At 46.5% G+C, this 14,067-nt stretch overlaps 2 protein-coding genes across 4 annotated transcripts in view; one reads left to right on the plus strand and one right to left on the minus strand.

Moving 5' to 3' along the window:
* The window catches only part of LOC144107168 (sodium-dependent proline transporter-like), a 60,127-nt gene extending 52,519 nt beyond the window's left edge, over positions 1-7,608 (plus strand). For all 3 annotated transcript variants that reach the window (XM_077640162.1, XM_077640161.1, XM_077640163.1), the window contains exons 11-15: positions 717-845; positions 1,977-2,076; positions 2,896-2,996; positions 3,491-3,649; positions 4,809-7,608. In XM_077640162.1, the coding sequence (XP_077496288.1) occupies positions 717-845; positions 1,977-2,076; positions 2,896-2,996; positions 3,491-3,649; positions 4,809-4,955 (636 nt within the window). In that variant the 3' untranslated portion in view covers positions 4,956-7,608. The remainder of the gene's footprint in view (positions 1-716; positions 846-1,976; positions 2,077-2,895; positions 2,997-3,490; positions 3,650-4,808) is intronic.
* Positions 7,609-10,283: 2,675 nt separating this feature from the next.
* LOC144107169 (uncharacterized) overlaps positions 10,284-14,067 on the minus strand; it is a 29,817-nt gene continuing 26,033 nt past the window's right edge. The window contains exons 13-17 of the mRNA XM_077640164.1: positions 13,316-13,388; positions 12,575-12,675; positions 11,468-11,510; positions 11,064-11,099; positions 10,284-10,579 (exon numbers count right to left, since the gene is read on the minus strand). Coding sequence (XP_077496290.1) covers positions 10,434-10,579; positions 11,064-11,099; positions 11,468-11,510; positions 12,575-12,675; positions 13,316-13,388 — 399 coding nt within the window. The 3' untranslated portion in view covers positions 10,284-10,433. The remainder of the gene's footprint in view (positions 10,580-11,063; positions 11,100-11,467; positions 11,511-12,574; positions 12,676-13,315; positions 13,389-14,067) is intronic.

Here is a 14,067-nt window from a genome sequence, read left to right on the forward strand (position 1 = left end):
CCGTGCTCTTGGGAACAAAGCATTGCGACGAAGTGCTAGCACACAGGCGCCATTTATTGCAGCTGGAGACAACAAAGCGGGCTAGCGATGGACACGGGCGATATTCTTCTGACCGGTTACGCTGCGCAGTCAAGGACGTCCTACCCAGCAACGGTTGGACGCTGCTGCGAACAGGGACTGATCGAGCTCGTGAGATCTGAATTCCAGCGGAGCTAATACCGCTGGAGAAAAGCGGTCCTGAGCGCGTCGAGTTATGAGCCCATCAAGTTACCAGCCTATCGAAGAAGACAACCAAAACCTTTCTGTTGTCATAACAGATTTTATCGTATTTTGGGACCTCACAACGAAATTTCTTGCAGTAAAATCATTTTCTGTAGTACTGCGCAGAGCCCTGTCGTAACGACAGGCAGCTCTGTCGCAACAAGAGACAAGTTCCTATACTACAGAAAAACCTGTCGTAACGACAGGACAAAATTTTTTGTCGTATGTTGGGGCTGTCTCGTATTTTTTGACCGGGGTACGTCATGCTCGCGCCGACCATGGCGCTTGCCCGGCTAGGAGGACGGCGGGCATTGTAGGATGGTCGTGTGGGGAAATTCAACTACAGAGGGCGGTTCTTTGATAAGTGCCCACATGGAATAAGTACATCTGCAAATGAACTGTCTGAATCCAGAAGCTACTATAAAGTTACGCTGCCTCTTTTCGCCTTTTTCTAGTTCCCGCTACTGCAGACGACATTGACTGTACTCTCGGACACGTTTCCGGTGCTGCGCAAACATCGCAGCATCACCGCCCTGGTTGCCTGCAGCACGTGCTTCATCATCGGACTGTCCTGCGTCACTCAGGTGAAGGGCTAGTGGCTCCCTACGTGTTCGTTGCGAAGTTCTCTCACATCAATAGTTTATTCCCATGGCCATAAGCGCGCGATTTTGCGGTAGGCTTTCCGGCTGGCTTCTGGAACTAGTTTTGTTTTTGCATGGTAGAGGATTGCAGAGTTGCAGAAATCGGGTGCTCTTTTAAATCTGGCCGCTTGGGTGCTATTGTACGCCCTGCGATTCAAAGTGCCATGCGGTTCATGGGTCATTGTGCCTAATTAAAGCACCAGCACTCCTAATTTCAGGTTAGCTTCTTATAGGAGTTTTTCTTTTCTTCATAATTGCTCTCATTATGGCCTTTAACATAGATCCATCTCAGCGGGCAGTCGGATTAAAAATATGTAATCAAGTTTTTAAGATAGGTAGCAAGCTTGAATCTGTCCTCATATTTGGCAACCGTTCGTGAACACTGTTTTGCATTGAGCTGAAGGAGCTAACTAGGTTTGGTCTAGACTGTGTCATTGAAAGGGCGCTGATGTCATTGGTGCCAGTTCACTGTGCGTAGAGGGACGTCGGGTGCAGCTCGCCACTGTACCGAAGCATTTAAAATAGATATTCTGTTCCCTTCATTGGCCATTTTTGTCTGCACTTGCAAAACACAGTCGCGGAGGGCCGAGGAAGTAGCGTAGGTGAAGCCTAGGGTTCGATTTTTGCGCTAACATTCAAAGTGGTGATGTAATCACCGATTAAAGCCGCAATATAGAGCTTATGCTTCACCTCATAGCACCAACGAACCGCGGAGAAGCTCAGTGATGAAGTTCTTAACGATCAGATTTCAAATTTCTGCTTCCTTCGCCTGCACCCTGCCGTTCGTCGTTGGGTTCCGCAAAAAAACGCTCCGCTAGATTTTTCTTCGGCCGCCTTAGATGACGCCATCATGAAGCTTCCTATTCGGCGCTGCGGAAATGCCCAAACGCGGTACCCGCATGATTCGGCGATTACGTCACTACTTGAAACGCAGGCGCAAATGTTTCACATATTCGACTTTTTTAAGGTTGAAAAGTTCTAAAGTATTCTCGTTGCCTTTTAAGTGGGCTAAGGCCTGGAAGTGCAGGTGTGGTGTTTCTTTCTTTGACGTCACTTTTTCTCGCGCTTACGCAGGGTGGCCAGTACGTGCTGAACCTACTGGACACATACTGCGCTGGCGTGTCGGCGCTATTCATCGCCATGTGCGAGGTCATGGCTCTTATGTGGCTCTACGGTGAGTAGACGGGATGCGATTATTGCGAAGCGCATCAGTCTTTCGATTCTTGGACGGGTTTCAGAAATATTTTATGAGTGTGGTCGTGATAGAAGGAAGGAAAGTTACTACTTCTTGGTGACTGCATGGCTGAAATGAAAATCCGATGTCGTTAAGTGTGAACCGCGACGATGTCTGTAACGTAAGTAAGGAATTCCATTAATGAGGACAGTTACCGGCGCTTTGGAGAGTTCTGAAGCCTGAGAGCTACTTCGACCAGCACTCAAGCTTTAGAATATTTCGGTGTACTGATAGATACGCTGACATTAACCTTTTCGGAATGTCTGCGCACCGCTACCGAGAAGTCTCGGTGGGTGAAGTCTATCTAATATTAACGGGCAATATCATCAAATTAAGCACAGAAAAAATCGCATAGAATTTATTGATGTGCTTATCAAGACTTCTGTCCGAAGAACTGCGTGCACAAGGTTTATAGGAATAGAAACTTAGTAGGTATACCCTTTGGTGTTATCTGTGGATTTATATGTGGCTCTATGTGTGCATACTGCAAGGAAAATATTAAGGTGGGCACAGTCCCACCAAAGGGAGGCAAAGTATTGTAACTAGCCCTCATCTTGCATTGCAGCGCTTGCGTTAGCTTGCAGTGCTGAGCAAAGGGTCAGTTGATTCTGCATCTTGGTTACTGCACGCTACCACACATGTCTGCTTGTGCAAGTACGCTTCTTGTTTTGTGAGTAGGGTTGTATTGTAGCGAGCGGTAACCTATGCATACTTCGGGCGTCAGTTGGAGCAGCCGTATGGCTCCGATTACTTGCGCAGGAGTGCGTCGCTTCTCGAATGATATCAAGTTCATGCTGGGAAAGATGCCGCCCTGGATCTTCCGCTTCAGCTGGGCCTTCTTGTCGCCTCTCATTCTATGCGTACGTATCTGATTCTTTTGTATTTCAGCCTGTGTTTATCAGCACGCATGTTGACTAAAGTGCCGCCTTTTCTAACTTTTGGCCTTAGATTATATACTTGACGAGATTCGCTGTCCTTGACCCTGAAGACATTTTCCTTGTGTTTATCACCTCAACTATGATTTTCCAGCTTAAAAATGCAGTGACGTTGAAGTGGTTTTCAGAAGACAATGAGGCAAATCCCCAGCCTGTGAAGTATTTCAATCTACGTTTAACTGATGGGTTCTTCTCTGAACCCGCTCACAAAAGTAGAAAAAAAATACTTGTAAGTTTTCGTTGTAATCTTTCCTTTGCCGCCACTGTAAGCTTTATCTAGTGTCGTAATTGCTACTCTTAACTGTAATGAAGTACCAGTTTGTCGACCATCATCCATACAGAATTCTACATCAGCTTTTCTACTTCGTGTCGTTTATTGGAGGACTAAATGCTCCGTCACATTGTCGCTGGCCACGCAGGTTCTCGTGGTGTATGGCCTGGCCATGGCCGCGCCAGTCATGTACAACAACGTCGAGCCGTACCCAGCGTGGGCCAACAAGGTCGGTTGGCTCTTCGCCTCGCTCTCTATGGTACAGATCCCTCTGTGGGCTGCCGTGGCGCTCTTCAGGTCAAGAAAGGTATGTTGTGCACTTTCATAACTTTCTGTCAGGCTGTAAAGTCGTACAGAGTGCCAAGTCAGCTAATTTATGGATTACAGTGAAACGTCTACGAGTTATATCTAGGTCTGAAACCAGCTCGTCTATATGTGTTTGTAGTCAACACTGGGGCCTACTGCAATCAGCGCCCTAGCGACACCCACTAGTGCAAGCACAGCGAAGATAGTCATCTTTGCTGGCTTGTATGCACAACCCCTGGCTGTCGCTTATCCTTCAGTTTCAGTGCAGAAGTGTTGATTTTCTTTAGGGCTGCAGCTTATAGTGGCCACTGACTTACTGGCCCTAGTTGCTATCACGAACACTTGTACATCCTGAAATGATTAATAGTTCTCCCGTTTCCATGGACAGCTCGCAGCAACCAGATGTAAACTTGATAATTTACGGCTGAGGTGTTTCTTGACGTTGCTCCGAGTTACAAAGCTAAGGACGTAATCGCAGTAGCCCACACTACTGCTTCTGGGAACAATATTATTGTTTTAACGGAAAGTGTGTAACAGCGTTAAGACAGGACAAAAAGAAAGAGATAAACAGTTAGAGAAAACTGTAATACCCCGACCAAATTCCCACGGGAGATGCACTTGCGCTTGCCGTTAAGGTGTATCAACTAGCCCATGTTAGCCCTCTTCTAAAATTATTTGTCATTGTATTTGCAAAACTCTGCGTGTGCACAATGGTCAGATTGTGGAAGTTAGGCGGTGAGCTGTTGTTGCTGAGTGGTAGCTTTCCTTTCTCCTACATTTGCATCACAGCTCTGTGCACTTCATTTAAATGTCATAGATGGCGTTGCAGTCTGCTAATATCCGTATTTTGGAACACTTACACCCTACAGAGATTTTCACAGCCTTTTTGACCAATGAACCCTGGCATGATAATGTGACCGCGGGCGCGTTTCCCGACTTTGGCTGCCGTGTTTCCTTCCATCGAAGCGAAATTAAATACTGTTCACTGTGTTCTACGGTTTCGATTCACGTTCGAGGTCCGCATCAGTACCATGTTTTAACCTGGAACCCTTCCTCCTACTGGCGTATAGGAAAGGGGCGTCCAAATTAACTGTTTTTTTTTTCTGACGTGCTGTAATATTCCAGAAGCTATCTCACCATATTATTTGTTCGTTGTGCAGAACATCCGCTCTGCGTTCGAGCCGACGGACACGTGGGGTCCCGCAGAGAAGAAGCTTCTCCAGGAGTACCGAGCCACATTGGCCAACACCAGTGACAGGACGTGCAATGTCTCTCTACGGACTGTGACCGCAAACGGAGCGGCCTAACTTATTCTGTCCTAGCGCAACGCCGGGTCCGTTCGTTCAAGCTTCTCCGGTCACGACTAGTGTGGATGCCTCTGTTCTTCGCGTGACATGAGTACCCCATTTTACGAGGGTCGCACAATGGATTGCAGACTGCTGCGGCCACAGTCGAACATAGGCTCCTGTACTTTTTCCAGGCAAATGAGGATTACAGGAACCGCCCAAAGAGAATTAGGTCTTGGATCAACTGCTACATCGGCTATAGGAGCCTGCAATTTATTGATGGCGGAAACCTTTTTAGCAAACTTTATGCTTAAGTACCGTGCACTCTACTTGGATGATACCTGATTGGATCGTCCGAGCACGAACCCTGATTGCTTCGTTCGTGCACGAGCTGCGATTGGATCGCTGGTGGACGAGCCTTGATTGGTTGGTCCGTGAACGAGCCCTGATTGATTGGTCCGCGAACGAGCCCTGATTGGTTGTTCCGCGAACGAGCCCTGATTGGTTGGTCCGCGAACGAGCCCTGATTTGCTGGTCCGTGAACGAGCGCTGATTGGTTCTTCGGTCGGCGAGCCCTTATTGGCTCGTGCGGATACATGCCGCACTATCAAGTCGTTATCTGCAATTCTACTATACATGTCTACCCCGCTATCTTGGCACAGTGGAATCAGATGAAGCTGCACCAGTCCTGCCCGGAGGAGACCGGGAAAACGGACCCTGGAGCGAGAGATTTTTATTCACGTATATGTTCCTGGGGTCTGCGAACGAGCTGCACAGTCTGAGACGCCGAGAGGAGTATACAGTGACCCACGAAGTGGAAGGATATTATTGATCCCGACGCAGGAACATCGTTGCGGACAGAAGTATCAGCGCCGCTTTACATTTCTCCGCGACACCGGGCATCCCATCTGCGACTTCGAAATGAAAAACTAGAAACAATCCTTCAGAGAACTTCGGGAGTCACTTAAACAATACTGCCTCTGTTTACAAAACATTGCTACAAGGAAGTTTAGGTGCTTTCATGTCGAGGATGACCGCAAAAAGAGCCGCTTTTCTGCTGCGTTAACGTATTTAGAGGCCTCATTCTTGAGGTGTTTAATCTCATTGTACACGCAGTTCCTTTTTGTAAGTTTTTACTGCAAGCTTCTCGAGCTCGGACCTTGTTTCCAAAACATTCTGTGAATGTTTGTATTTTTGTTTCTACAGGACAGCGATATTCTCCTGTGTTACATACTTTCTAGCATTTGTTTTTTTTAAAGACATGTATAACGTTGTTGAATTTTCCATTATAATTGTGCATATTCTGTTAGCGTTTTCTGCAACAATTTTTTTTTATACGGTTGTCACACATGGGGGCGACCAATGACCTGTTGCATTGTCTGTTCACCTGGATGACGCTTCCTCAACGATGACCTACTACCACTAGGTACCAACTCTTTACTAAAAAATGCTATGATCTCTAGACCTGCATAAACCTGCCTTTGCGATCAAGAGTGTAGTGCGAGGTTTACAGTCAGGCAGTCTATGGTCAGGCAGCAATCAAACTCACGGTGTCACCGAGTTTCGCGTTTGGAAAGACACGGTATCGGCAACAGGGAGAGGAAAGGTTGATAGTAAGCCATTACACGGGAAATACTGACTACCAACTGCATGTGCCATACGATGAGGCTTTATGCCCTTATACAGAAATAATTCGGGCATCTTTGTTTGCAGGCGTAAGGGTACAGTAAGAGTTGGCAGGCCGCTTGGGTCGTGGGTTTGGCTGTTAACGACACGTCGCGAGGGAGATAGGCGTGAACACTTCTGACTAGTAACCCGTTCCCGGTACGATCTGTGGTAAAGATTCGGCACCAGTGCACCATGTACGCAAGGTTTTGAATGCCGCTTTGCGTATGACCAGTGGAGCCAAGCTCTTTGTCCCTTACTCTGACGGTACAGTGTCCCTGTTCTCTGTAACCAAATGACGGCTTTAGCCTTGGCAAAACCTTTTCACACCGAAGCCGCAGCGCCGTTTCGTAGCCTTGTGCAGCAGTGTTCAATCAAGATTTGGTAGACATTACAGCGCTATGTTCTTCTGTAACTTGCTTAATATTTTGCAGAAGGTTTCACATGAGTCTTCATGAGCTCACTTTTATATAAAGATAAATCACATCTATTTTGTCATAGAGCCACATGTAAGAAACATAACTGCACAGGTTGCCTCGGCGCTGTGGCTTTGGGGACCTTGTCGAAGTGGTGACATCGTTAGGGTAACGGCAACGCTCCCCAACAATGCTGAAAGAACCCTTACCTCTGATATAAGTGTTCTTTCTTATATAAGCGGTATAACTGGTCTGTAGTTCGGGCATTTCCTACGTGCAGGTTTGGAAAACAGCAGGCCGAACCTGCCACCTGTGATCTCTGATGATAGCGATCTGAGGCGCTCTGCGAACTTTTTAGGACCCGTGAGCGAGTCGTGCTTCTGCCATTGCTGACTTGGTAGTGTGCATACCTTCACATGATAGGCCAGCAAGCGTACCATGATTTTCGAGCTCTGGTCGTTATCTGATGCTGACGGAATGGGGATGCCTCCGCGACAACTGGTGTCTGCGTATTAATTAGCGAGACTTCAGTTGCCAAGAAATAATGCTGTGAAACAAATACAAGCATAAATAAAGAAAACAAGTGTCGATATATTTTCTGTTTCATCTCGCTTCATCGACGGCCTGCGCTCAACGAGAGCTCCTCGTGAATTTATGGAGTCCAAAAGAAGTGGAAATATAAGTACCCTCATGATGTTCAACTGCCATGTAAGTATAGCGATAAGGTTAAATGCCAAGTGGTTAGCTCTTATATTGCTCTCTTATACCGGCTGCATAACACGTCAAGCTCAACACATAGGATCCAAGAAGGTAACAGGTGGCGCTTTGCAACATTTCTTCACCACGGTTATTGTGAATTTCTTGTAAAATCTGCTTAAGGATATAACGTTTGTGAACAATTGTGCCCTGTCGTTAGTAAACGTGCGAAGCTTTCTTTCTGTAATCTCTGTCCTAGCTGAATGTCTCCAATGCAATGGCTGGTACCAGCTATTATAGAGGCACCCTGTCCCGAGTCTGGCTGGAAAACAGAGTGCACTCAATTTATTGGCGGTAGTACGCAGTTTCCGCCGAGTTCGAATTAAAAACCCGCGGAAGTGGCACACTGTGCAAGGTAGCACTTATACACGGAGTTGATTTTAAAAATTAACAAAGCATTCGTACAAAGTTGAATTACGCACCTGCTGTGACTTGTTTTGTGTAGTTACGTCCGTCACAGTTAATGAAGCAGTCCGCTGTAGTCGTATGGACATTAAAGGGACCATGCCTTTGATGATCGCTCTAAGGCATGTGTAGCCAAGCGAGAGGACGAGGAGAAGGGACGCATAATCGAGGGCGTAATGAGCTTGGTTTGCGCCTCGCTTGCGTTCAGAGTACTAAGGTGGAGAGGCAGTGAGGACAGCGTTGCAGAAGTACTTGCTGCTGGGCTAGTTGGTTCATCCTAAAGATTATCGTACGTTGAACCAACTAGCCCAACACCACGTACTTCTGCAACGCGTATTTCTTCTACTCTGGCCTCTTTTCTGTGCTCACCCCTCTTGCATACGCCTGTGATCTCTTGCACGAACCTTATCGCAGTTTCCACTTGTCATGCTAGGATCTTTACCTACTGCATAAAGCATCGGATCATTTCATTTTCTTGTTAGCTTGTCCTGGCTATGATAACGCACTGACGGTGATAATGTACTGGCGTATAAAGGTGGTGCTTTCTGCAATAAACTCAGATGGCAGTAGACGATCTTTCTTTCTCTGTGTCTTCCTGCGTTCGTTCCATTGCGCCATTCAACTTAACTTTATGAGGACAGCGTATGCACCAGCACTGTGTAGCAGACTGCGCACACCGGCCTCCACGTTATACCGACGCCATGCATTCAAGTAAAAGGCCCGAAAGAATTTTCGTGTTCGCGTGTACAGGCGCTAGTTTACGCTTGATGAACTGATGATGATGGTGGATTTTAATGACAAACGGGCAGCTCTAGCCAAAGAGCGTCATGGAACATGGTATTTTTCGTTTTCAGAAACAGCGCTTAAAAAAAAACCTATTCTCCAAGCACTTCACTCCGCATAAGCCGAGCCCTACATTCCAGGGAAAGCCTCGACCCGTTGTATCACCGGTTGGTACGCGGTGGCAATGGAGATTGAACCCTACACCTCCCGCACACGAGACGGATGTTCAAACATTTGCGCAACCGCTACGGTGCACTTCATGAACTAAGTGGGGTGGATAGTATAGTAAAGTCGCAAGAAGAATGTAAGGAGCAGTGTGAGGCATTGTAAGCACTATGGGGTAAATGAGGGCTGGCGATCTGTATACCCGTCTTTCGCACAGCTCAGCGGTCTGCGTAGCGATAGTGCAAACTGCATAATTTTTCTGTTTGATTTACAAGTGTGACGCATGCATTAATTACATCATTGTGTGAGACGTGTATGCCAAATAATCTCGCGAATTCTTGGGCTGCTGTCAAGAGGTGCCGAAGCAGTTGCCGAATTTATGCGAGATCTCATTTTTTTTCGCGACCGAAGGGGTGTATTGAGAAACATTTCCTGAAAGCTTCTTTGTACCAGCGGAGACTTTAATTACACTGTCCTCCCTCTCTCAACAGTTGCTGTTTTTTTTTTAATCTCTTGCCGTTTATCAGCGCTGGACGCCCATTCGTGCAAGTGTGTGTGGTCACGTGCTTATAGATTACGCCCGTTACCGAAGCGTTGTACCAGGCGGTACTGCCGCACCGCAAATGGCTTAAAACGATTTTCTCTACTAGGGAATTATTTTATTCTTAGCGAAGCTCGAAAGGGAGAAAAGTCACAGTGCGGAAAAATGGGCTTAATTTTATATCTTCGAGAATGGCATGACGACCAGCCAGTATTACCAAACCCGTCCTTGGGAAACATGTCTCAGTGGTGCTTCTTGCAGGATAGGAATCTATGTGTGATGCACCAGTCACCTATCAGTAAGCTTCGGAGACACGTTCGAATGACATTCCAGGGCTGAACAAGCATTAGTGCGCGGCATAAAAAAGAGTGACATTCGAGACAGCGCCGCACCAAAATTGACAAATACCCATACAGAAAGCAACACGCATGCGAACTCAACAATGAAGGAGGCATTTGATGCGATACGCTGGTACAAGGTGACACGGTAACGGATACCTTCGATGAGAATGGAAGAAAGACGAGCGGAAACTGCAGGGATAAAATATACAGCGCCAATCTTATTTTCTTGAATGTGGTCTTGAATGTGTGCGTTTGGTTCCATCTGTTCACACACATGCACAGCTCATTTTTTCTTTAATGCGTTGCGAGCTAGCTTGCGCGAAGTAAGGTCCTCAGTAAACGCGTATGTACAAAACTGTGGACCTATGTCGAGCTTCGCTGCAGGCGTCCTCGGTCGTGCCACGGGTCGGCGTGCCCAGCTGGCCGGCTACTCCCCACTGCCGCTACTGCGGGGTTGCAGCAAGATGGTGGTCATGCTGCTTTGGGGGTACTTCCTCGCCGCGAAGTAGACCACGCCCAGAGCGATGGCGATGCCGATGAGGAGCATCATGATTCCCAGCGCTGCCATGCTCTCTGCACGAGTGGAAAGCGTTCAGAAGTTAGACCAGTAAGCTGAAGCACTACATTACCTAGTATATTAAAAATGAATCGGGAAAATAAGACTGCTTTGTGTACGTTCATCGGCTTATCCCGAAGACGCAGTCATTGTTTTTTCTGTGCTGAGGACTACTGAAAGTTTTATTTATTTTCAGGAATAAGTCGTGTGGTTTAAGAAAGGAAAATTTGGATGGTCTTGTAGAAGTCTCACCACTGAGAAAATGGCTGAAATTCATGGTAATATCTGTGGGACTATTCAGTGTTTTTTTAGTTCAAACAAGCGTTTAGAATGCTAATGGCATGACACTAACTTTTAAAACGAACGCAGTTAGAACCGCTCATAATTTACGCCTACCAGCTGGTAGTCTCAGAAGTGGTCTCAGCAATGAAGAATAAAAGGCATATAATGAAATATAGGATCAAGAACTGTGGGACTCTGTTCTCCGCACATTCAACTCACCTGGAGAGTAGCCTACGGACGAATCAGGAGGTGGTGCTGCGAAAATGAATAAATTGGTTTAAAAACTTGATAAGCGAAATGCAGAACTTGTAAGCGAGAAGCACAAGACACACACATTCTTTTAAGCGGGCTCAGCTATTTATTAGTAAAAAAAAATCGTCTGGCCTAGAACTAGTCAGAGTGGGAATGCGCAGTGCGTGCATGGTATAAATCAAAGCCATGTATCCAGCGAACATTTGTCCTGAAACGGCATTGTAAGGCTCAGCACATCTGTGAATGAGGTCGTTCTGAAATGTAGCCAGCAGTAATTAAGTATGCCACTGGGATAGGAGAAATGAAAGGCGGATCTGCATGGATCACTCATCTGCAAGCTCAGCAAGCGGGGAGAGTTCGAAACTCGTTACCTTGTTGGCGAGATGTCAGTTCCGTGGCGACGTACTCGGGTTGCTGCGGTACATGATAAGAAATAGGTCATTAGATGACATGATGATAAAAATTTTTAATTGGAATCAAAATTGGTTGTCGGTCCCCCTATTCCAGGAGTGCTAGCATATGCAACAGCCTATATATAGCGAGGATGTCCTGATAGCGTTCGCCGCGCAACCCTCTATAATCACGGGAAAATGATGTCCTGTATTAGACGTAGTTCCAATAAAATTATATTGTGATTATCTGACAAGTGCATGCTTGAACCCCTAACCTTTTCTACACCATATGGGCGTAATTTCTCCAGGTTCAACACCTTGAAGAATATGTCGATGCACACTTCCTGCTGTCACAGAAAAGAAAGACTAACATTTATTTGGGCGAGTGACTTCTATCAGTCACGTGTAAATGAAAACATAACATGAAATGGCGCAAGAAAACACATGCTGCTAAGCATATTCGCTACGCTATGGCGTTCCCGACGTAAATCTCTTCTCAGCACATCTACCTCTTTCTGCAGAAGCTGAGAGTTTCCTTTGTCTAGCCCCAGTTAAAGGGAAGCTGGGAGGTGAGGCGACAACGATGCCCTTTCGTCGTATACTTGATCTCTGCCGACGCTATTCGCAAGTCGGACATCACCGGCCTCGGCTGAGGATGGTGGTGTTAAACTGGAACTCAAAGGACAGGCGTCATGTTAGGTAGGGTTTGTCGGCGTGCAATGGTCACATGTCCCGCATGGAGGGTTGTGTGCTGCTGATGAATTCACCATGTGATGTCAGTGACAATGTTCTGGCAGAATCGTGACTGACAATAACTGACTATTACAGTGCCGTTTATATTGTAAAGATAAGGGACAAAACGATGTCATTCAGGTAATCCAGGGAGTGGGAGCGTTTAAGGATGTGCCTTGTGCAGGGGTCTCAAGAAAAACCCTACAGTGTTTGAAAACAAGAAAAAGAGGAAACGCAAATTTTTAGTTTACAGAAGGAAAGTGACAGACGAATCGTTTATGTAGTAGCTGATATGACAGAAGAGCGCAAAATAAGCTGCTGGAGCCACTAGTACCCATATTCGCCTGCACTTACCTGCGCGGCGCCAGTGATGTTCAGGACAACTTTTAATTTCCCGGCGATGACCGTCTCATTCAACTTCTGGGTAGCTTCATCAACGGTGGGGTCCGCCACCACTGAAAACAAAGGAAGCGAAGGTACGCTACGCATATTATGTCGGATTCGACATCCGAAAGCTGCTCTAGGGTTACGAGAGGCATCCTGGTGGAGGTCTCCGGATTAATACCGACCCTCTGGGGTTCTTTAACGACCTCTGACATCGCACAGCACACGGGTGCTTTTGCATTTCGCCTCCGTATAAATGCGAGTACTGCGGGGCCAGGACCCGATCCTGCGACATTTAGCGCTGCAGCCAGACCATTATAGCCACTAGGCCACCGTGGCTACAGGAACAAACCAAGCGGCGTGAATGCAAGGACGGATCGTCCGATCACCTCAGTGGCTCCTGTTGTTATCGTGACGTAAGGACATGGTATCGATTGCTACATCACGCTAGCACTTAACGCAAGCATTGATGGTGGCGCAAGGAAGTTTTCTATTGCTATCCTTTATAAACAAAGCTCTTCTTGAACTTCATTCCACTTTACCGAGCTTTAGAAAGGAAGCTCTGTGTCACTGAGGAGTGCTATCGTAGGGTCTTGTAAAGCCTGTTGTGGAACAATGAAAGGGTAACAAAATTCGCAGAATGGTAATTTTAAAGACAATATGATCGCATGTAGAATACAAAAAATGCTTGGACCGTTTAGGAATACGCACCTAAGTGATCAGTGCTGGCTGCAGGCAATAGGCGCACAAGGACGACCACACGGTTGTCTCCACGTGGAAACACCTGAAATAACAAAGAAAAAAACGCTATCATAGTGGCTGTGCAATTCACTCTAAGCAGAAGTGCGAAATCTAAGACTGGACAGCTTAGAGCGAGAGTTACTTCGCATGTGCGCAGAGATCAGAACTGTGTTCCGTGAAAAGCTGCCACTGCTGGGTTGCTCTATACATGAACAGATCTAATGGCGAGATAGTTGTCAGCGGCGCAACACGGATGTTCAACGTGTATCTGCTCCATCATTCTATTCAGAACGTATCTTGCTTGCTGTTACTTCAACAACGCCGCAGCGACTTGCAACGATGACTTCAAAAACTGTGAGACTCGCGTAGTTCAGTAAAGAGCGCAGGAGAGAGCGTGCTACACTGGGTGTTACAGGGAAGACTTCAAGTAATTATCAAAAATAGGAATTTTGAGGTACAAATATGGCTTTCACGTCATATTACCAGCTTTGGCAGACATCAGAAAACCGGTGAATCATCTTAACTAGTAAGTTGGTTAACTAATTTTATATAATGAACCTTTAACTATTAGAGTTAGGCGCCTGGTTACAATTAGAGATTTGTGGCCGGTCGTTAGTAACCGCCATATCAGTTTTTAGAATTAGTAAAACGTGATTACCCTTGCCCCTGCGGCTCGACAAAATTTATCTTTTTCGACTAGTTACGTGCATTGGAGGAGTTGC

This window comes from Amblyomma americanum, chromosome 10 (genome assembly GCF_052857255.1).
Source record: "Amblyomma americanum isolate KBUSLIRL-KWMA chromosome 10, ASM5285725v1, whole genome shotgun sequence".
Classification (NCBI taxonomy): domain Eukaryota; kingdom Metazoa; phylum Arthropoda; class Arachnida; order Ixodida; family Ixodidae; genus Amblyomma; species Amblyomma americanum.